Source organism: Rhinatrema bivittatum, chromosome 1 (genome assembly GCF_901001135.1).
Source record: "Rhinatrema bivittatum chromosome 1, aRhiBiv1.1, whole genome shotgun sequence".
NCBI lineage: Eukaryota > Metazoa > Chordata > Amphibia > Gymnophiona > Rhinatrematidae > Rhinatrema > Rhinatrema bivittatum.
This window is the reverse complement of record NC_042615.1, coordinates 819,911,723-819,935,240: the sequence shown is the minus strand read 5'-3', so window position 1 is coordinate 819,935,240 and position 23,518 is coordinate 819,911,723. Positions and strand designations below refer to the sequence as shown.

At 48.8% G+C, this 23,518-nt stretch overlaps 2 protein-coding genes across 3 annotated transcripts in view; both read left to right on the top strand.

Moving 5' to 3' along the window:
* Positions 1-4,635, top strand: part of CD72 (CD72 molecule) — a 45,844-nt gene extending 41,209 nt beyond the window's left edge. Inside the window, exon 8 of the mRNA XM_029586641.1 lies at positions 4,069-4,635. Within this exon, the coding sequence (XP_029442501.1) occupies positions 4,069-4,231 (163 nt within the window). The 3' untranslated portion in view covers positions 4,232-4,635. The remainder of the gene's footprint in view (positions 1-4,068) is intronic.
* A 4,550-nt stretch (positions 4,636-9,185) lies between these two features.
* LOC115078902 (threonine--tRNA ligase, cytoplasmic) overlaps positions 9,186-23,518 on the top strand; it is an 87,104-nt gene continuing 72,771 nt past the window's right edge. The window contains exons 1-2 of one of the 2 annotated variants that reach the window (XM_029581985.1): positions 9,186-9,474; positions 14,895-14,972. In XM_029581985.1, the coding sequence (XP_029437845.1) occupies positions 14,904-14,972 (69 nt within the window). In that variant the 5' untranslated portion in view covers positions 9,186-9,474; positions 14,895-14,903. Of the gene's footprint in view, positions 9,475-9,636; positions 10,066-14,894; positions 14,973-23,518 lie in introns of those variants that run through there. The other variant, XM_029581993.1, reaches the window with a different exon arrangement.

Here is a 23,518-nt window from a genome sequence, read left to right as displayed (position 1 = left end):
GTGAATGCCATCCACATTCAGAGAAAGAATTTTAATCTGCGCCATAGTAAAAAATAGAAGGTATATGTAGTAAACAAAGCCCGATAAGGCCCCGCAACCAAAACTTATAGGATCCCCTCGGCCTCCCAGCCTGAACCTCGGGGAATAGATGATCAACAATGGTACTCGACTGATCAAAGTTATACGTTACCCTTGCCCACCCAGCCCTTCCCCTTAACCCAACATACACGCATCCTCAAACATACCAACAGCCACACACACAGATACCCTGAACTAAACTACGACCACTGCTCCAAGGAGTAGAGGAACCCTAGCCGACCGTACTGCCAGTGCCAGGGACCTCTTACCCCCATCCCTACTCCCCCCCCCCCCCCAAACTAGCAGTCAAACCGTCCGCAACCACAATCATCCAAAGCCACTACTATAGAACAGAGCAAAGTAACAGCCACAGTAGTCCGGTAGTAGTGGGAAGAAGTAGGTCAAAAAGATTCAGTGCATAGCATGAAGTGAAAGAACAAACTGTGTCCACCGCCCAAATAAGACACCGGGTGATGGGTGTTAGCAACAGCATCATGCAGGGCGCAATCCCTTGTCAGCATACTCCGCTCACTCCCTGTACATAACAGCACCTCCAGAAGAAAATGTTCAAACCCGAGGAGGTCTGCAGGAGAATCCATAGGAGGGAGTAGGATGCCCCCTGGAATCTAGATCCTGGGAAAAGTGAACTTTGCAGATAGATAGCATCCTCTCCCTTTAATAGAACATCTCTTCAATCAGCCCCAGCAGGTGGCAGAGAGGTGATAAATCTGTCCGCGTCCTCCTTAGAAGTGAACAACAGAGTTTGGTTGCCATGTTGAACCCTTAACTTTGCTGGGTACAGTAAGGCAAACCGTATGCCCCGCTTATGGAGCGCCGTACAGGCAGGGGCCAGCAGTTTCCATTGCGCCGCCGTTCCAGCAGAAAAATCACTGAATAGCAACAGCCAATGGCCGGAGTGCTCCATCCGGTGATAGGCTCTCAGGAGCTTGGTTTTATGGTCCCAATTAAGAATCCTGGCCATAACGGGACGCAGCCGCCCCTGCCCCTCATGCAGTGGGCCTATACGGCGCACCCTTTCACATTGAAGGCCCCCTGCTGCCAGTTCCAGCCCTACCTGCCTGGGAAGCCAGCTCTCCACCAAATCTTTAAGTCTACCTTAGAAACATAGAAATGACGGCAGAAGAAGACCAAACGGCCCATCCAGTCTGCCCAGCAAGCTTCACACATTTTTTTCTCATACTTATCTGTTTCTCTTAGCTCTTTGGTTCTATTTCCCTTCCACCCCCACCTTTAATGTAGAGAGCAGTGATGGAGCTGCAACCAAGTGAAATATCAAGCTTGATTAGTTATGGGTAGTAGGGGAAGTAACCGCCGCAATAAGCAAGCTACACCCATGCTTATTTGTTTTACCCAGACTATGTTATTCAGCCCTTATTGGTTGTTTTTCTTCTCCCCTGCTGTTGAAGCAGAGAGCTATGCTGGATATGCATCGAAAGTGAAGTATCAGGCTTATTTGGTTTGGGGTAGTAACCGCCGTAACAAGCCAGCTACTCCCCGCTTTGTGAGTGCGAACCCTCTTTTCTTCTCCCCTGCCGTTGAAGCAGAGAGCTCTGCTGGATGTGTGAAGTATCAGTTTTTCTTCTCCCCTGCCGTTGAAGCAGAGAACTATGCTGTATATGCATGGTGTTGCGACTGCGGGCTTATGATCCTGATGCAGGCACGGCCTACAGCTGGTGATGAGGGCACGGAGGCGTGGTCGCTAGCTCATGGGAGAGCATGAGCCCCTGAGCCACGGCACGACTCGAGGAGGAGCCCCAAGGCACACCGTGGGAGGTGAGAGCATGCAAACATGGGCAGAGCAGGGACAAGCAGGACTGAAATGGAGGCAAGGAACTCTGAACAGGAACCAGGCAGGATCGGCCCTCCACCAGACCCACACACACCAATGAGACCCAGCAACGCAATACTGGTCTCAGGAGTAGCCCTCCAGCCACTTGATAGTCCTTCTGGACCTGCTGCTTGGGAACAACGAGTGTTTGAGGCCAGACGGAGGCTGAGGGCAGGAACAAGATGAAGACTTGAAACTTGCAAGGAGACTTGAAGAGCTGGAAGACTCGGAACACAAGATCCTCAAGACTTCAGAATGACAGGACATCTGGAACATCAGGACAAGGCAATGAAGGAGATCTGGAACAGCAGGACAAGGCAACTAAGGAGCTCCGATGAGGAACGAGACTAGGAACATCAAGACACAGAACCATCTCAGACACATGAAGACCACGGAGGACCTGGACCAGAAAGGAAGAACATGGACAACCATGGATTCTAATCCGAAGGCCACGAGGAACTAGAATAGAGCCCTTATATAGGGCTGAAGCAGGAAATGAAGCAGCTGAAGATTTCCGGTGGGGCTGCGGGCTTTTCCCGCCACTGGCCCTTTAAACGCCAGTGCCTAGAGGGCCCAGGAAGTGAAGAAGGGCCACGGACAGCGGCGGCCTCCAGGCCAGAAGATGAAAAACAGGCAGGCATCGACAGCAGCTTCCTGAGCGGCACAGGCTGCGAAGAGGATTCCCGGAGAGCCACCAGCTTCCTGCCACTTGAAGGTCCCGGCAGCGGCTTGGTTGCACATTTTACTTTCTGAATCGCACGCGAATACCTAATAGGGCCATCAACATGCATTTGCATGTTGAGGGCGCTATTAGGTTTCGCGAGTTGGACGCGCGTTTTCCGCGCCTTACTGAATAAGGGGTAAGGGAAAACGCGCGTCCAAGGACAGGTTAACAGTGCGCTCCGTCGGAGCGCACTGTACTGTATCAGCCTGTTTATGAGTCTTTTTGTCTAGGAAAACTAGTTCAAGGCTGAGACTATTATTTTGTTAGTGCTTACAAAAACTGCATATGATCAAAAATTAAAACTTTGGAGAACAAGAAAAATGTCTTCATATGTGACATATCAAGAAGTGTTTCACTGCTTCTTCACCGTTTTCATATCTGTGATGAGGGCTTGTAAGCACCACAACACTTAGAGCAAAAAGGTTAACATCTGGCAAAGTGATCTTCACATCTCAACTGCAACACCATGTTTCGAGGTAAGACTTAACCTCTGCTTCAGGGTTATTTATTTATTTAAAAATTTTTCTATACCGTCGTTAAGTTAAATGCCATCACAATGGTTTACAGAAGGGCACGATAAAGAGAAACATGGGTGGTATAGATTACAAATTACTCGTGTGCCATCATAGTACGGTAACAATGTAAAATAATAAACTAGGTGCGTAAGTTAAACCTGATTGTTAGGAACAGATTAGGCAGTTTGATTTTAACATTAATGTGCTTATGTAGGTTACTAAAAACTTCTAGCTTGGTGCATCCTTATCGCTCAACTATTTTTTCTCCTTTTCTTTATCTTTATAAAATGCTTGTTTAAAAAGCCAGGTTTTCAGATTAGTTTTGAATAATTTCAGATTTGTCTGTAGTCTTATTTCGAGTGGCAGGGTATTCCAGAGTAGTTATTGCAGAATGTCTGACAACTCCCAGTGAGAATAATGCAAATACTTAGCAGGATTTTGAAAATGTTAAGTAATTGTTTAAATTAAAAATAATACACATTAAATTAGTTCACCATATGATTTGCTTTAAATTAATAGAAAACATCAAATAAAATACATTTGATTTCATATTTTTAACACTGAGCATAACTTTCTCGTAAGTACATGTATACTGTTATGCCATTTTATGTTTTGACCTGTGCACAGGGTTTATGCCCTATGCGTGTGCACAAATGCACACAACTGAGAGGGAACCAGAGGTGTGGGGAGGGAAGGGAGAGATACCAGGATAGCCAAACAGCTGCCAAAAAGGAGAACATATCCCTTCTGCGGAGGGTTTAGCTTTCAGGGGAGTACGTTCTGGGTGAAAGGGGAGGGGAATGGCAGGGCTAGGAAGAAAGGAGATGATCCAGAATTAATGCTTTAAAGCTGCACCGGGTTTCATGCTTTGCTTCTGTCTCCTTCTCTTTTTTTGTTTTTAGAAACCCACAATACTATTCTGCTGGCAATTGTGCAACAATGGACGATGGTCTTACCATTCGATACTGCAATCGATATTTTCCCTGGATCTGTGAAAAAGTGCCATTTGAATGTGCCTTCAGCAGCGAGATCCTGAGGTGTTTTGTGGAAAAGTTGAAATCTTAGGAAACACCCAAACTGCAGGGTAACTGTGATAAATGTATCGTATCTCTGCATGGCTGGATCCAAAGACCTACAAACAGCTATAGGAGGATGAGGTGATGAAAATACCATTCTCTCTGATGACATTTGACACCAGCATTAAAATCCTGTTCAGATTTTTCCTCCTAACTCTAGTACAAGTTGTATACCCTAGGGAGAGGTGTCTACGTTCTGTCCACTCACATGCAGGAATAATCATTGATTTTCTCCTTCCACTCCCAGCCATTCCCCAGCAGGAAGGAGGGAGCTCAGCTTGATCTTATTGATTTTTTTGTTTGTGATGTTAATTGGTCATTGTATGATGTTGTGTATTATATATGTTTTATTATGAAAGTATTTTATTGTAAACTGTCTTGATTTGTATGAAAAAAGCAATATATTAAAAGAAACTAAACTAAGATGTGCCATGCTGAGTCCAACCAAGGGTCCATTGAGCCTAGCATCCTATCTCTGACAGTGGTCGGTCTAGATTTCTAGGAAATACCCAGGAGATTGCAAAGAATATATTAATTCATTGTTGCTTACTCCGAGGGATAAGTGATAGTTTTCCCAAATCTATCTGGCTAATAACGGTATATGGACTTTTCCTCCAGGAACTTGACCAAACCCTTTTTAAAGCCAACTATGCTAGATGCATTGACCACTTCCTCCAACACAAAGAGTACTATGTGCAGTTCTGGTCATCACATCTCAAAAAAGATGTTGCGGGAGTGGACCCTTGTACCGAGGTGGAGTTAGCGCTACCTGCAGGATGGAAGCCTGCAGGTCCCCACTGTCGGCTGGTGGAGTGGGATGAGACAGAGGCCCAACTGGAGTGTTGCCTATACCAGTCCACGTTCCCCTTAGGTTGAGCCCTCAGGTGCTGGGGCCAATAGGTCTTAGGTGGGGCCTCCGCTGAAGGACAGACAATCCATGGATGAGGTTGAGATGAACAGGGGTAGTTGGGAACAAGCTTGGATTGGGCAGGCGGCAATCAGGAATGTCCAATAACAGGCAGTGGTCAGTGGCAGGTATCAATCAAGGAGAGTTCAGAAGCAAAGATGAGGGCAATACCGGGTAACTGTCTAAGGGAAGGCAGGACGGATAGGCAGGCAGGGAGGTGAGGAGCAACATAGGAAGGCAGGTGCGATGAAGAAGAACACTGAAGAGCTGACCACGAGACCAGAGAGATGACGAACCAAAGACCACTGAAACTGAAGACCAAACAAAGACCAGGGACTGGAGACCAGACGAAGACCAGGAATTGAAGACATGGAGAAGAACAGGAACTTTGAACCAGGCAACTCACTCTACATAGGCTGTAGGGAGACCTGTTTCCGAAGAACCTGGAGGGGCATCTGCAGAGGCCTTTTATAGGCCTGAAGAGTGATGTCATCAAAGGGTGCCTCTAGTCCTTTCCCACTGCTGGCCTTTTAAAACTGGAGAGGTCAGGTGCATGTGCACTCTAGGAGGATCGGGGCTAGGCAGCATGGGTGGTGTCCTGCCGTGGGAGGCGGTGGCATCTTGCTGCATCGCGGTGTGGCATCCCACTATGTTGGAAAGAGAGACAGCCTGACAGTGTCGGGGGACAACAATAGAGGCCCGACCTGAGGGGTAAGTGCGGAAGTTCAGGGGTCCTCCCTGCGGATCGCCAAATGCAACAGTACCCTCCTCTTATGCTCCCTCCCTGAGACTCATGGCTTCTTGGGATGGCATGAGTGGAAGTATTTTAATAGATTGCGATCTAAGATATTGGAGGCTCCCTCCTAAGAGTTTTCCTGCGGACTGTATCCTTTGTAAGAAAGGAGATACTCAATCTTTTTGCCTCTCTGGCGTGAGTCTAGGACTTCTTTAACTTCATAGATGGTATTGTCATTGTTGGTTACTTCCTGCGGCTCTGGAAGTGTCCTAGAGGGCCAGATGAGTATTAGGAGTTAAAGTAAAGACAAATGCAAGGTGTTATATATATTCAGGTATTGGTGGTAGCTTTAGCTGATACATCCCAGGTCCCACTTGGTGAACTATTGAAAAGGAACCAATGTAGCAACGAGCCAGATAAGGCACTCGCAACCATATATGGCGTGTGCTCAGCCACACCCTCTCACCCACTCAGAATGGAGGGGCTGGTCTTCTGTGAGCATCAGTAGTTCTTTTGGCCCTGTCTGCAGCCTTCTGAATGAGGGTGTTGGTTCATGTCCAAAGCTATTTTAGATCCTGGGCAGACAGTTGCGCTGCTGGTGAAGATACCGCCACGGGGAGAGGAGGAGTAGGTATGGGCTGTTTTCCATAAACTAGTTGGAATGGGGAACCCCAGAGGCAGCATTGACAGGGTATTGTGTGAGAACTCATGCCAAGGCAAGAGAGTGGCCCAATTGTCCTGATGTTCATTGATGTAGGCACAGAGGAAGGTTTTGAGTATGTGATTCGTGTATTTGGCCTGTGAGAGTGGTATGTCTGGCCCCCAGACACTCATTTCCCCCTCCCTAACCCCTCCGAGCACATCTCTGGCCCCCAGACACTCATTCCCCCCTCTGAGCACATTTCTGGCACTCACATACTTATTCCCCTCTCCCCACCCCCCTCCAAGCACATCTCTGCCCCCACACTCTCATTCCCCCCTCCCTAACCTCTCCGAGCACATCTCTGGCCCCGCACACACACTGATTCTCCCCTCCGAGCACATCTCTGGCCCCCACACACTCATTCCCCCCTCCCTAACCCCTCCGAGCACATCTCTGGCCCCCACACTCTCATTCCCCCCATCCCTAACCCCTCCGAGCACATCTCTGGCCCCCACACTCTCATTCCCCCCTCCCTAACCCCTCCGAGCACATCTCTGGCCCCCACACTCTCATTCCCCCCTCCCTAAGCCCTCCGAGCACATCTCTGGCCCCCACACTCTCATTCCCCACTCCCTAACCCCTCCGAGCACATCTCTGGCCCCCACACTCTCATTCCCCCCTCCCTAACCCCTCCGAGCACATCTCTGGCCCCCCACACACTGATTCCCCCCTCTGAGCACATCTCTGGCCCCCACATACTCATTCCCCCCTCCCTAACCCCTCCGAGCACATCTCTGGTCCCCACACTCTCATTCCTCCCCTCCTGATACCTGGCTGTAGCTGCACACTCTGGATTCCTTTGCTGTTGCTCTCCAATGCTGTGCTATTGGCCAGTGTTGCCAGGTTTTCATGAAAGAACAAGCACTTTTTTCCAAAAAAACAAGCCCAAAACACATGAGATTGAAACATTTTATTTTTTTTATAGCAGTTAATGCCCTCACATACTCATACCCCTCTCCCCACCCCCCTACAAGCAAATCTCTGGCCCCCCCACTCTCATTTCTCCCCTCCCTAACCCCTCCGAGCACATCTATGGCCCCCCCACACACTGATTCCCCCCACCCTAACCCCTCCTAGCACATCTCTGGCCCCCACATACTCATTCCTCTCTCCTCAGCCCCCTCCAAGCAAATCTCTGGCCCCTCACACACATTCCCACCTCCCTAACCCCTCCGAGCACATTTCTGGCCCGCACACACTCATTCCCCCCCCCCCCCTAACCCCTCCGAGCACATTTCTGGCCCCGCACACACTCATTCCCCCCCTCCCTAACCCCTCCGAGCACATCTCTGGCCCCGCACACACTCATTCCCCCCCTCCCTAACCCCTCCGAGCACATCTCTGGCCCCGCACACACTCATTCCCCCCCTCCCTAACCCCTCCGAGCACATCTCTGGCCCCCACACTCATTCCCCCCCCCCCAACCCCTCCGAGCACATCTCTGGCCCCCCCACAAGCTGATTCCCTCCTCCCAGCACATCTCTGGCCCCCACATACTCAGTCCCCTCTCCCCAGCCCCCTCCAAGCAAATCTCTGGCCCCCACACTCATTCCCCCCTCCCTAACCCCTCCAAGCACATCTCTGGCCCCCCACAAGCTGATTCCCTCCTCCCAGCACATCTCTGGTCCCCACATACTCATTCCCCCCTCCCTAACCCCTCCGAGCACATCTCTGGCCCCCCACAAGCTGATTCCCTCCTCCCAGCACATCTCTGGTCCCCACATACTCATTCCCCCCTCCCCAGCCCCCTCCAAGCACATCTCTGGCTCCCCACATGCTGATTCCCCCTCCCAGCACATCTCTGGCCCCCACATACTCAGTCCACTCTCCCCAGCCCCCTCCAAGCAAATCTCTAGCCCCCACACTCATTCCCCCCTCTCTAACCCCTCCCAGCACATCTCTGGCCCCCCACATGCTGATTCCCTCCTCCAAGCACATCTCTGGCCCCCACACTCATTCCCCCCTCTCTAACCTCTCCCAGCACATCTCTGGCCCCCCACATGCTGATTCCCTCCTCCCAGCTCATCTCTGGCCCCCCCACGCTGATTCCCCCCTCCCAGCACATCTCTGGCCCCCCACACACTCATTCCCCAGCCCCCTCCAAGCACATCTCTGGCCCCCACATTCTCATTCCCCCTCCCAACATATTGATTCCTCCCCTCCTGATACCTGGCTGTAGCTGCACACTCTGGATTCCTTTGCTGTTGCACTCCAATGCCGTTCTGCTGGTCTTCCCGTTCCGCCCACGTGCGATGCTGTGCAGTGCTGGCTAGGTCTGCCCACAAAGTGTGCTCCTGACGTGTGCATCAACAAGGCTTGCAGCTCCTGCTCTGATTGGCTTACTGCTGCAATATAGGGATAGGGTGCGCCTGCTATGGACAGGCTTCATCGCAGCAGCAGCCAATCACTGTCACATGATTCAGAGCACAAGTCCCGCCCAACAAGCCCAAAAAAACGCGACTGGCAGAAAAAATAGCCCAATTAAAAGCAACCCGCGAATCGGAAAAAAAAACCCCGCGAATGACTACAAAAAGAAGCCCAATCTCGCGGTAAATAAGCGAGGTTGGCAACGCTGGCCCCGGGGTCCGGAGCCCGCCATTACAACCTGCGGGTGTGGGCACTTCCCCCCCCCCCCCGGCAGAACGTCAGCAGTCGTCCTAGAGCGTCAATAGGCTCGGGGCTGGCTCCCCTCGCCATTGGCTAAGTGGGCTGTCAGTCATCAAGCCCGACCCTGAGCGCGTCCTGCGGTTGGTCGGTTCCTGATTTCCTTGCATCCGGTTGCATCAGCTGTTGGTGGAAGCCGGTAGCGGGAGAGCGCCGGGCTCGAGGCGGCGTGGGAGCGGGAGAGACGTAACTCGGGGCGCGAGCGAGCAGCCGGTGGAGAAGGTAAGAAGGAAGGAGCGGGCAGGCTCCCTGCCTGCTGCGTCTCTTCCTTTCTTACCGCCCGCTGGGGCGAGTAACGTTAGGGAGGTCGGGGCTGCGTTATCAGTTAAGAACGGACATCGACCTTAACCGCCTTTATTATATACACACGCGCTTTTTTTTGTTTTACGGTAAAGAATTGGCACAAATTGGCCGAGAATGACCGGCAAGGATTTCTTATAACTATTTATTTAAGCGTCCTGTAAATATTAGAGTCACATCTTCAGTGGTGACCTCCCACTACCCGTCTCGTGGCAGTCGGTGCCCTGCCTGTGATGAGGAAGCAGCCGCGGGAGGTTAAGGAGCCCCTGGTGCCCCCCCCCCCCAGCCTGTCGCCCTGCTGTCCCGGGTCCTGCGCGGGCTTTGGCCTTCCTGCTGTTGGGGTTTCTCTCCTCCACCCGCGAATTCTGCCGCGGGTTTGACTGCAGCCGCCTCTGCTGGAAGCTGCCGAGCACCCTCTCAATGGGCTCTTTTGGAGCCTCCCTCCCTCCAGCTTCCTGTGATGAATCCTCCTACTTGAACAAAATGTTTCTTCTGCTACTTTCCTGAAGCCTTGTAGGTATTTGTAGCTTTTACATGCGCTCTCTCTGTGTACAGCTTATAGTGCAGGTGATGTACCATTTTTGGTGGCCCTGCTGTAAAATTGCTTCTGTCTCATCCATGGGGGATGTGCTATCTGCAGGGCTTAACCACAGTACGCAAGGTGGGGTGTTTGATTCCTCTCTTTATGCATCTAAGCAGGGATTTGAAAATTTCTCTAGGACTTTGTTGCCATATTTGAAACACACTTGCCATGGCACTTACAATCTCTTCTTTTTCTTTCCTAAGGGGAAATAGTCCTTTTGACCTCCCTGAGATTTTTAACTGAATATTGTGGTGTCATCCAGTTGTCTTGGCATATGAATATTTCACTACCAGAAAAGGAGACCAGGCTTCAAGAAACGTTCACACATGTCCCTAGTTAGTTCTTGTGTCTTTCTGAAAAAATTATATCCCTGTATGTTTTCTTCCTGGTCCTGATTATCTCTGAACCATCATTTAATAACTGCAGTCACACCAAGGTTATCTTCTGCCCTGTTTCTTTCTAGGCCAGTGATTTTATATCCTGTGTACTAATGGGTGTTAAAAGTTCATCTGATAAGAACATGAACATAAGATTTGCCATACTGAGTCACACCAAAACCTAATATCCCTTTTCCATCAAGCCCAGTATCATGTTTCCAATAGTGGCCAATTCAAGTCACAGGTAACTGGCAGGATCCCAAGAGGTAAGTAGATTCCATGCTGCTTATCCCAGGGATAAGAACTGAACTAACAGTTTTCACTATGACCTCTGGCAACAAATTCCAGGTGCTTACTCCTGGCATTGATGCACATGAGTGCCTTAGTATTACCACTGGTTCCCAACAGTAATATTTATTTATTTATTTATTTATTTAAAGTTTTTCTATACCGGCATTCGCAATAGATATCGCATCATGTCGGTTTACAATTAACAAGTGGATAGGTAACAAACAAGGTAAAAAACTAACATTTATCTTATTAATAATAATAATAATAATAATAGTTGTAGTAATAATGATAAAAACATTAAACAAGAGAAGGTTAAGGTATGCAGTTACAATAAAACAAGGGAGTAATACAACTTGGAGCATAGAAAAGAAGCTGGGGATTAAATAGAGAGGGATTAAATATGCATGCAAATGAGGGTATAATCTACATTTTCATCATGCACCCATTAGGTATCAATGCCTCCTCTTACTGCACATTTTTTTGTTTTTTTTTAACTGTCTCGCTGATGCACTAGTTGCATTAAAATTGGCAGCTTTCCTTTTCTCTTGTTTCCTGTTTCTTCCTAAGAATTGTACCAATTCACCCACAATCTGAGCAGTTCCCTTACTCTCCCACTTCAGTGTATCCACCTGCTAATGTAGGACTCTGTGCACCTCCTCATTCTCATGATTTCATTCTGGTTACTATGTTTCCTGCTTTTTTGCAGTGGGGGTGGGGGGTTGTCAACATCCCCCAATGAATCTTATCCTTATTCCAAAATTAAGTGCAACATTCTTGCAGTGTGGTTCAGACTCTGAAATGTAGTATGTGTGTCTGCCACTGCTCTTCTAACGTTGGCTGGACCTTGCAGGCTTTGATGTCTGTATTTGGGTACTTGTAAAGGAGGCTCTCCATCTTCTGGCCTCCAGATTTAAGGAGCTTTCTGAAAATACATCGTTCTGTCAAAGCACTACACATGTCAGTACTCCGTTGTATTTGATGGGCCTCTAATAATTTTTCAGTCTGATGAACTATGTAACTGTGCAGTTAAAGCCTGAGGATCAGATGTTAAGGATGGTGGCTGATGAAGGGTTCCTCCCTCCATAGAGGTCTCTGTCTCTTGTTGTTTTTCATGGGATGTGGCTCCTGACACAGATGCTTTTCTGAGGATCCTGTGTGTGTCCAGCTCCTCGTTCTGTTGCACAGCACACAAAAGGACTGTGACCCTCTGCTCCTAGAGCCACTTGCTGCAATGAGGTAGCATCAGTATTTCAGTTAGATACTGCCAACTGGTCAGGCCACCCAATGATGCCGTGGCAACAAACTTGCTCGGTCTTTTTCCCCTCTGTAGTGGCCTTGCTTTTACACTGCTGCCAGTGTTCCTAGACATGCTCGACCCCACAACCGCTACCCAGTGGGTATGGCCTGGAATCAGCTGCTGCCGCTCCCATTGTCTCTGCTTGCCGCCACCGAAACGGGCCAGCTTCCTCTTCTGTTGCCCAGCAGCTTCCTGCTCTCCTTGCTCTTGTGCTAAAGGATATGTCTGTCCCAGTGGTTGCTGCTCATCTCACACGCAGGCACGGTTGGCCCAACAGTTCTGTTCTTAAAAGGGACTCATCCCTCCTTCCCCCCCCCAGAAAACCTTTATCATCCACACACTTGTGCGAGGAGTGGGTAAGGAGATGAGAGAGAAGCAGCAGAGGAAGGGGACTGGATATAACTCATGCAACACAGTGACACATCGGAACTGTCAGATTCAGTCTTATGTGAATGATTATTCATGTACACTGACGTAAGGGGGTTCTGCAAAGACATCCTCTTCATGTCTGTTCACTTCTAAACTATTGCACTGCACACAGGTGTGGTGGGTGGTTATATTGGAATAAATTGTGAGTCAGGAGAACTTGTGGGATTGGTCAACTTAAATCCTGTTGTACCAACTGATAATTGAGCATTAGTAGTCATCAAGTTGCTTCTCCCCTCCCTTCTGAAAGCTCTTAGGAAACAAAATTTGCAACCAGACGGCCCACTCCAGAAGTGGCTGCATATGGCATTTGAAGTTCTGTGTGTTATAGGCAGGAATGGTAACATTTTTTTTTCCTTGTTTAAAAAAAAAAAAATCTTAAGCACCACCAAAGATTTAGGAACTAAGGGGAGAACTCATTTCTTTCCCTCTTTTGCCATTTTCTTGCTCTCCTTCCGGTACTGGGGAGCGTCCAGGCCTGACTCCAGTGATGGCAGGCACCACACCCTGAATTTCAGGCAGCCTGGTAGTGAGTGTACAGCAGGTTAAGATACTCTTTAAATGCCAGTTTTCTTTTTTTTAATTTCTTTTCTGGTTATAAGCTGTTTGAGGCCTGCGGAACCTTGTTGTCAGCTGATTACATAGATTCAGTATTTAGGGGGAATATGGAGACATTACCGAAAAAATGTAGATGTCATTTGGAATGTTTAATGGCAAAATGCTTTTTATATGTAAACCCAAGAGATCCACCCACAAATCAGCTGATAAGGAAGTCAAACAATTGGTAGACATATGACCATTTTCTAAAAAAATGACGTTTTGACTGAAGATTAGAATTCAGTATGCGCTGAAAGACATCAGAGATGTGCAGTCATAGGTATAACAACCATTGTTTGACTTGGTTGCCAGCTGATTTGTGAGTGGCTCTCTTGGTTTACATTTTGATGGTTTTCTACTCTAAGATCCTTTACAATTGAAAGATTTATATAACTGTCACTGCTACAGGAGAAGCTGTTGGTATAGCAGTGAATCAAAATGAGGTAGTAAATTGTGAAATCAAGCGTATGATTCAATATTTGTTCTAACCTTTTTTGTTGCTGGTATTTTTCTCTTTTTGTTGCCTTTTCATTCTCCATTTTCCTCTTCTGCAAACAAAACTTTTGGGTTGGGTGTTTTTTTTTCTCGTTGTTGCTCCTCCAGCTTCTTCCATTCCCACCCCACAGTCCTGGTCTTCCTGTCACTGTTGATGTAATAATATAATAAATTATGACACATAAAGACCAAAATGGCCCCTGTAGTCTACTCTGTGCAGGTGAGATTTGTGCATATAAGTTCCCATGTGCTTCCCCACATCTTGCAACTTACCATTCCATATCCTCTTCAACCTGCTAGTGATGGCCTCTACCGTCTCTGCTAGCAGATTCCCTCCATGTTAAAATCCCGCCTCCCAGCTTGGAGGCCCAATTCAATTATTCCAGCGCTGTTGAGGATTGTACCCGGTGTTTCGTGCAGGTTACCTGAATGCCCTGTAGGAAGCACTGCTTGTGCTGCCTTTGAGCTGTAATTGTTGCTCACCCCCATACCTTTTTGGGAGCAGTGCGATTATGGGTTCTACCTTGGAGTCAGGAAAACTTGTGCTTCGAGCAGGTAAAACCAACTTCCAGCCAGTCCTAGGGCCGCCCTCCTGTTCATGACAAATCCACGGTGTTGAGATGTTTTTTTACTTCTCATGGTGACCTGGCACTCAGGATTTATCTAGGCCTGTGTGTGTTACAAAAAATAAATAAAATAAAAATACAACTTATCCTTCAGCTTCAGTCCTGCTGCACTCTTTGTGGTTATCTTCATGCTGTGCAGTACTTACCCATCTAAAACCTCCCAGCATCCATTCACGATCTCCCCCCCCCCCCCCCGGTGGAGTTTTCTCCGTCTGCTCTTTACCCGTGGCACCCACTTACAGCTGCTCTCTGTTCCACTCTGTTTCAAACTGCATAACGTGCACAGGAACCGCCACTGCTCCCTCGCCGTCGATATCTGTCTGCTTCTTCATTCACCGCCTCTTCTCCTTGATTCTTGCATCCCTGACGCACTCCATCCTCTTCAGCTTCTCTAGAGCTCTGCCAAACACTTCCTGGTCACTTTCCGCTCACTCTTTTGCTCTTTCTTGCGTTGTCTGCCAGTGAAACGTCCTGCTCGGTTCAGTTTTCCTGGCCCTCTTTACTGTGTGCCTGCATCCTCCGCACGAAACCTTGCCCTCTTTCCCGCCTTTAACATTTTGAAATGTGCACTATGCAAATATTGTGTAGAAGTGAAGAACATGTCCGCCCTCCGTGCTGGCTGGAAGTCTCATCTCACTTTCTTCTCTTAGGAAGGCAGTATGGAAGAGAAGAGGAAAGAAGATGGGAAGAAAAACAAGGAAGCATCCGGTGAAAGAGGCCTGGCAGAGGTAAAGAGCTGGAATGATGCCGGCTCTGATGGAGAGAGTTTTTTTGTTTGATCTTTATCAGTAACTTACACAACACGGTATGTTATAGTGTGTGTGCGGCTTATCACTATCGACAAGCATGCACAAATACTTGGGGGCTTTCGGTTTCGTATTTTATTTTTCCGGAAATTTGTCCGTGTTACAACAGGAACAAAAATATTTACCTGGAAAAATGGCACGTCGTTTTCTTCCATTGATTTCTCCAGTTTCTGTTACACTGTTACGTTTTTTTTTTCTGGGAAAAATAAGATACCGTATTTTTCGCTCCATAAGACGCACCTAGGATTCAGAGGGGGAAAATTAAAAAAAAAAAAATTTGTGCTAAACTGGCTCTGCGTCTGGGCGTCTTATGGAGCAAATTAGGGGAGTGATAGCTTTTTTTTTTTTCTCCTCATTTTGTTTTCGGGTCTGGGGAGGGCCATTTCGGTCCACTCCCCAGATCAGAAAACTTTTCTTTCTCTGGGAACCCCACCCTCCTGACCCCCCCAAGACCTGCCAAACGTCCCTGGTGGTCCAGCGGGGGTCCGGGAACGATCTCCTGGGCTTCGGCCGTCGGCTGCCAGTAAACAAAATGGCGCCGACGGCCCTTTGCCCTCACTATGTCACTGAGACCGACCAATAGCAGTGGTCGGTCCCAGTGATATAGTGAAGGCAAAGGGCCGTCGGCGCCATTTTGTTTATTGGCAGCCGACGGCCCACGCCCAGGAGATCGTTCCCGGACCCCCGCTGGACCACCAGGGATGTTTGACAGGTCTGGGGGGGGGGGTTTGCAGTAAATTAAGTCGGCAGATCTTGGGGGGGGGGGGGGGGGGGGGGGTTTGTTAGATTTTTTTAATATTCGCTCCATAAGACGCACATACATTCCCCCCCACTTTTGGGGGAAAAAAAGTGCATCTTATGGAGCGAAAAATACGGTAACTGAATGCTAAGGTCCCCACAAATATAAGAAAGTCACTTGGCGTTCACTAATTACACTCTTTTGGACCAACCCTTCCAGTTGTGTAGCAGATTCAGGACCAATGTCCTTCTGAAGGGTATGAGCATGCCCCTGTATACCAGTGCTTCAGGGCTCTGATGGGGACTGCAGTGGTAAAATGTTTGGTTTTCACTAGGGTATGTAGGGGATGGGGAGAGGTCAGTCAATATTTTTTTTTTTAACAACTTTTTACATTTTTTTTTTTCCTCTGACTTAATATCACTAGGATATTGAGTCAGAGGGTGTACAGAAAAGCAGTATTTTCTGCTTTTCTGTACACTTTTTCGGGCTGTTCAGAAATTATCGCCTGCCCTTGGGCAGGCGTTAATTTCTGAGCATAAAAACTGCGGAATTGCCGCATATTTTACTTTCAGTATCCCGGGTGACTAACTAATAGCCTCATCAACATGCATTTGAATGTGATGCGTGCTATTAGCTTCCAGGGAGTTTGGCAGTGCGTTTTCAATGCGCTATAAACCCCTTACGGTATAAGGGATAATAGACGCGCGCCAAATGCGTGTTACACAGTGCGCATGGCTGAGCGCACTTTTCAGAATCGGCCCAATTGTCATGTCATATAAAGCCTTCACACCTTTATATGTACTTTTTTTTTTTTTCACATTCTACTCTCTGAAAAATGCAAATACATTTAAGGTAATTATATTTTCAACTGATCTACACAAAATACTCTGTTCTTTCATGATTATAATCTTTAAAAAATATAAATATAAATAATGTGCTTAGGAGGAAGTGTTGATTGCAGTAGAGTGTTGGAAGGCTCATCCCATGTTACCCTTGCTAGTAATAGCAGTGGCTGTTCCCTAAGTCATCTTAATTAATAGCAGGTAAAGGACTTCTCCTCCAAGAACTTATCCAATCCTTTTTTAAACACAGCTATACTAACTGCACTAAGCACATCTTCTGACAACAAATTCCAGAGTTTAATTGTGCGTTGAGTGAAAAAGAACTTTTTCTAGCATGTAGCCAGATGGACTCAGGCCCAATGGGTATCGTGCTCTTCTGCTATCAGATGGGAGACTGATTTCAAAGCTGACATCACTAGATATTCCCCTGCAGTAACCTCAGCTCTTCAGTATCTCTCCGTCTCCTAGCAGATGCGGACACTAATCCACACACTAATATAGTGTTAAGAATTACAGCAAAGAAGAAACAAAATTTACCTTAAAGAAGATCAAGTGAAACAGGCAAAGGCTGCGTTAAATCGTTCCAACACGACGGACACTAGGGCTACTTATTACAGTGTGTTGGGCCGTTTGAATACACTATTGGATCTCCGAACTAAGCACTACCTTCACAAGGGACAACAGCACCTCTTTAAATATGGGAACAAACCTAGTCGAATCCTCGCTAACCTAGTTAGGACTCAGAAACCTAAGTCCATTATCCCTACCCTGACTACCCCTTCGGGTGGCCGGGCTAGCACAGAATCGGAAATCTGTGAGGTGTTCCGGCAGTTTTATACAGATTTGTATGCCGCGAAACCTCCGGTGGGGCGGGCAGACGAGGACAGTTTCTTTAGGGACCTGCGCCTCCCTATGCTGACGGCTGCACAACATGAATTTCTGAATCGCCCCCTACAGACTTACGAAGTAACACAGGCTATCTCAGCGGCTCCGACTGGACGGTCTCCCGGGCCTGATGGGTTTCCGTATGATTTTTACAAGATACTTCTTCTTTCCATCGGCACCCCCCTGACCCGGTATTTTACAGATGGGCTTGCTAATCAGGGCTTTTCCCCTAGATTCACTGACGCACATATTATAGTCCTTCCCAAGCCCGGTAGGGACCCGACCAGCCCCTCTTCCTATCGACCGATATCCCTATTAAATTGTGACCAAAAAATATTGGCCAAGGTTCTGGCGTTACGATTAAGTATTTTTCTCCCCCATCTGGTTTCACCTCACCAAACTGGCTTTATCCGAGGCCGCAAACCTCAGATTAACATCATCAAGCTACTCACTGCTCTGACTATCTGCCAAAATCAGGCTATCCCTGCCTTGGCCATCGGATTTGATTTGGAGAAGGCCTTCAATCGCGTGACGTGGTCTTACTTGTTCTCCGTGTTACAGCGGTTTGGTATAGGCGGGGATTTTTTACGCTATATCTTGCTCTTATATGACAACCCCTCCTCCTATATTTTAACGAACGGTAGTTTATCGGGTTCGGTGGTTATCTGGCGGGGGGTTCGTCAGGGATGCCCACTTTCCCCCTTATTGTATATACTGTCCATTGATCCTTTACTACGGAAAATTGACGCATGCAGACAGGTGAAGGGCTTTGGTTGGCCCCACCAAATCTTCAAAATTGCGGCTCTTCTCCCCAATTGGCTCTACACTATCCAAATGGCCCCGCTCTCCTGCAGTGATACCTAAGGGTCCCTCCCCTGGTCGAGAAACCCTGAGGTGATCTCCGATATCCCTCAGAGGTGTGCCTTGGTCCGGTAGCCGGTTTTCCGCCTTGGACTTAGCCCCTAGTGTGGTTGAAAGGCAGTGGGTACAGAAACGAGCACGGTGGTGAAAGTAATTCCCTCTCCCCCCGCAGGTGGAGACCGACCGGCACACAATCGGTAAGCACCAAGACCAGGAAAGAAAAAATCTTTAAATTCAGGAATGCGGTCTCCAGAGCTCGGCTTGCTGTACCAAATTCTTCTCCGGCAATGTTAAAAGGGAGCCCAGAGGATGTGGTTAGTGCAGTTAGTGTAGCTGGGTTTACAAAAGGATTGGATAAGTTCTTGGAGAAGTCCATTACCTGCTATTAATTAAGTTGACTTAGAAAATAGCCACTGCTATTACTAGCAACGGTAATAGACTTAGTTTTTAGGTACTTGCCAGGTCCTTATGGCCTGGATTGGAGACAGGATGCTGGGCTTGATGGACCCTTGGTTTGACCCAGTATGGCATATTCTTATGTTACGGGTTGAGCAGCCTTGGTTTAGCTAGGCCCTGACCCGGTGCAAGGGTCCACATACGTGGAGACCCTCGGGGGCGGGGGCGCCATCTTCCCTTCTCGACCGGTGGTATGCATGGGACAGGCCAGGCAGCTGATGCGCCTAACTTGCGCGCTTAACTAAGACGCATGCACAACTGAGCGCACCCGTGCGCATAACTACACGCACAGCCGCGTTTGCAACTGCACGCGTGAAAACACATAGAACAATGCCATCGGTGCCCAAGAAGGCCAGAAGGCACTCTTTGCCCAGCCTGCCACATAAGAGCCACGTAGCCTGAATTGGAGTCCTGACTGTGTCAACATTGCGAAGAAGCCCAGGAGGAATCAAAGCCTGGTCCCTTACTGTCGGGAGATGGTTCCGGAACTACTGATCATAGCTCCCCGGATCTATGCATCTCAAGAGATGGCTTCCCCACAGGAGGGCACCTCTGGGGCCCCTATGCCGACTCCTCCTGGGATTAACATGGACCCAGGGACCTTCTCCTGGTTGGAATGTTTCCAAGGGCTGCAAGCCTTCTTTCAGATGCAATCAGCCTCTGCTGCACCCCAGGCTCAACCCCTGCTGGAAGCACAAGATTGGCCCAGCTCGGATGCCTCGAGACATGCCTTGCCTAACCAGGAACTTCCCTGCCAGGGATCCAGACACCTCAGATGAGGGTGACTCCCTGGAAGAAGGAGAAATCCCTCCATGAATGGAACCATACTGAACCATGCTTCGCTTCTTCCACAAGGACTAATTACCAGCCCTTGTTTCCCAGACTCTGAAGATGCTGGGTATTCCAGGCATGGACCCTATGGCAGAACCAAAGAAGAATCCCATCATGGTGTCCCTTCGTAAGGCCTCATGCCACTTTCCAATGATGGAAGCCATCCAGGAACTGATTGACCTGGCGTGAGATGCCCCGGAGGCCAGCTTCAAAGGGGGGTCGAACTTTGGAAGCTCTATACCCTCTAGAATCAGTGACCAAGGAACGCCTGAGTTTCCCGAAAGTGGACGCTATGTCTGTGCCGTCTCAAAGCGAACAACAATTCCCATTGAGGGAGGGGCTGCATTGAAGGATAATCAGGACAGACGATTGGAATCTATCCTTAAGCAGGCCTTCGCAACAGCAATGACACTGCAGATTGCTTCCTGCTGGGCACTGGTGGCACGTTCCTGCTTGTTCCTCTCTCTCTCTCGAGGCAAATAATTCCGGAACATATACCGGTGAGATGATGGAACCTGCAGCAGCCTTCCTGATGGACACAAGCTCAGACCTGGTGCGCACCTCAGCTAGGGGTGTTGCCTCGGCAGTGGCGGCCAGAAGACAACCATATGGCTATGGAACTGGCCTGCGGACACGACATCTAAAGCAAATATCACAAGAATGCCCTTTAAAGGATCGCTTTTGTTCGGAAGCAAATTGGAGAAGTTAGCAAATGGGGCGAATCCCCAGTGCTTCAGCTACCGGAAGATAGGAGTAAAAGTTCTCAGCATCCCTCCCCCAGAAGAACCAAGGGTAGAGGATCGCAGCGCTTTAGACCCTGCAGGAACTAGCAGTTCCAGGCACCTCATCCCTCCGGAAGGTCCCAGCCCTTTCGGAACTGACAGACCAAGAGGGGAGCAGGCCCGGGGCAGGCTCCAGCTATGCTCCACAATGATAATGCGCCGACCCATCCACAGGAAGAGGAGATAGGGGGTCGACTTGCCCTCTTCTACTGAAGATGGGTCGAGATAACGTCTGACAAATGGGTACTAAAAATCATTGAGAAGGTTACTCACTGGAGTTCCGCAGCATCCCTCGAGACAAGTTTATGATGTCACCCTGCCACTCCCACACCAAGAGACTGGCACTAGAAAACACTCTTAAGACTACTCAGCCTGAAGGCAATAACTCCGGTTCCCACACCCCAACAAAATACGGGGCGCTATTCCATCTATTTTATAGTTCCCAATTCCGGCCCATCTTAGATTTCAAGAACATCAACCATCATTTGTGGGTACTACACTTCTGCATGGAAACTCTCTCTGTTCCGTAATAATGGCAGTACAACCGGGAGAGTTCCTAACCTCCCTGGACCTTTCCAAAGCCTACCTTCACATCCCAGTCCATCAGGATCACCAGCGCTTCCTGTGCTTTGCGATACTGGGTCAACATTAGCAGTTCTGAATGCTATCCTTCGGCCTAGCAACCTCCCCCAGAACCTTCACCAAAATCATGGTGGTCGTGGCGGCAGCACTGAGGAAGGGAAGGGATCCTGATACACCCTTACCTGGATGACTGGCTGATCAGGGCAAAGTCTTTGGAAGAGAGCCGGCAGGTGATCAGCAGAGTCAGGCCTACTGCAGGAACTCGGTTGGGTCGTGAACACGGGCACGAGCAGTCTGCAGTCCTCTCAATCGCTAGAGTACCTGGGGGCCCGTTTCGACACCAAACAGAACAGTCTTCCTCCCTCCAAGGAGAAGGAAACTGATGGAACAATTACGACGATTGATGACCAATGCATGTCCCAAGATATGGGACTATCTTCAAGTCCTCTGCCTCATGGCATCAACCCTGGACGTTGTCCCGTGGGCAAGGGCCCATATGCGACCGCTCCAACGCTCCTTACTGTCACTGTGGAACCCACTGTCCCAGGACTACTCAATTCGCCTCCAACTACCAGCAGAGGTACGTTCTCAGCTCCAGTGGTGGCTCAGGAAGACCACCTAAGCAGAGGAGCAAGTCTATCCCCACTGAACTGGACCTTGCTCACCACAGATTCGAGCCTGTGAGGGTGGGGAGCTCACTGTCAAGAACTGACGGCCCAGGGACAATGGAACAAGGAAGAGGCGAAATGGCGCACAAACCACCTGGACGCTCTAGCAGTCAGACTAGCATGCCTGCGATTCAGCCACAGACTCTGAGGCAAAGCGATTCGAATAATGTCGGACAACGCAACAACGGTTGCTTATATCAACCGCCAGGGAGGAACCAGGAACCAGCAGGTGTCTCTGGAGATAGATCCTCTCATGGCATGGGCGGAGATAAACCTACAAGGGATCTCTGCCTCCCACACTGCAGGAAAAGACAATGTCTCATCAGACTTCCTCAGCAGAGAGTGCCTGGACCCAGGAGAATGGACGTTGTCGACCACAGCCTTCCAACTGATAGTAAATCACTGGGGCCCCCCAGCCATGGATCTAGTGGCCACCCATCTCAGTGCCCAAGTTCCAAGGTTCTTCAGTTGCAGACGAGAGCCACACTCCCAAGGGATCGATGCTCTTGGCCAGAGGAAGACTTTAATGTATGCCTTCCCCCCCATGTCTACTATTGGGCAAAGTCATCCGCAAGATAGAACATCACAGGGGATTAGTTCTACTAGTGGCCCCGGTTTGGTCAAGACGACCATGGTACGCAGACATGCAAAAACTCCTTGCGGGGATTCCTCTTTGCCTACCTCCACACAGGGCCCGATTCTCCATGAAGATCCGGCTCTATTCTCTCTTACGGTCTGGCCCTTGAGAAAACTCGCCTGAATAAGCACGGTTACTCAAAGGTCGTGATTGACACCCTGCTCCGAGCACGCAAGTTCTCCACATCCCTGTCTTACGTACGGACCTGGAGAATATTCAAAGCCTGGTGCAAGGACCACTTGATAATCCTGTGGACAGTCAAGATTCCCATGATTCTGGAATTTCTACAGGATGGTATGAAGAAGGGGTTGTCACTCAACTCCCTCAAGGTCCAAGTAGACACACTGTCCAGCTTCAGAGCCAAAGTGGACGGTATCCGGCTATCAACCCATCTGGATTTGATCCGCTTCCTGAAAGGTGTTAAACAACTCCGACCACTCCTGAAGTGGCCGGTGCCTCAATGGAATCTCAATCTAGTATTAGACTTCCTAGCTGGGGATTCCTTCAGACCAACACATGGTCTGTCACTACTCTTCTTAACGTTGGAAATATGTTCAGCTCGTCGCATCTCTGAACTACAGGCACTATCCTGTCGGGAACCGTTCCTTAGGTTCACACCTGGAACCATACAGCTGCGCACAGTCCCCTCCTTCCAACAAAAGTGGTTTCCGAGTTTCACTTGAACCAATCCATCTCACTACCTTCTCCGGATGAAAATAAGGACTAGGAAGACTCACGCCGCCTTCGCCATCTAAATGTCGGCAGACTCCTAGTACGGTACCTGGAAAGATTGGAACCAGTGTGCAAAACGGATCGCTTGTTCGTGCTTCACAGTGGAAAGAAACAAGGAGAAGCGGCCTCGCGGGCAACCATAGCCCACTGGATCAAGGAAGTAATCAAGGCAGCCTACATTTATTTATTTATTTTAATATTTTTATTGACCAACAGGTTAAGGCTCATTCTACGAGGGCCCAGGCAGTTTTCTTGGGCAAAAACCAAGCTACTGTGGCCCGCCGAGATCTGTCGGGTGGCAACGTGGTCCTCCATACACACCTTCTCCAGGTGTGCTTCACTTTTTTGAAGGAGTTAATAAACATGTGAACCGGTAGATATAGTGTACTTGGATTTTCAGAAGGCGTTTGATAAAGTTCCTCATGACAGGCTTCTAGGAAGAGTAAAAAGTCA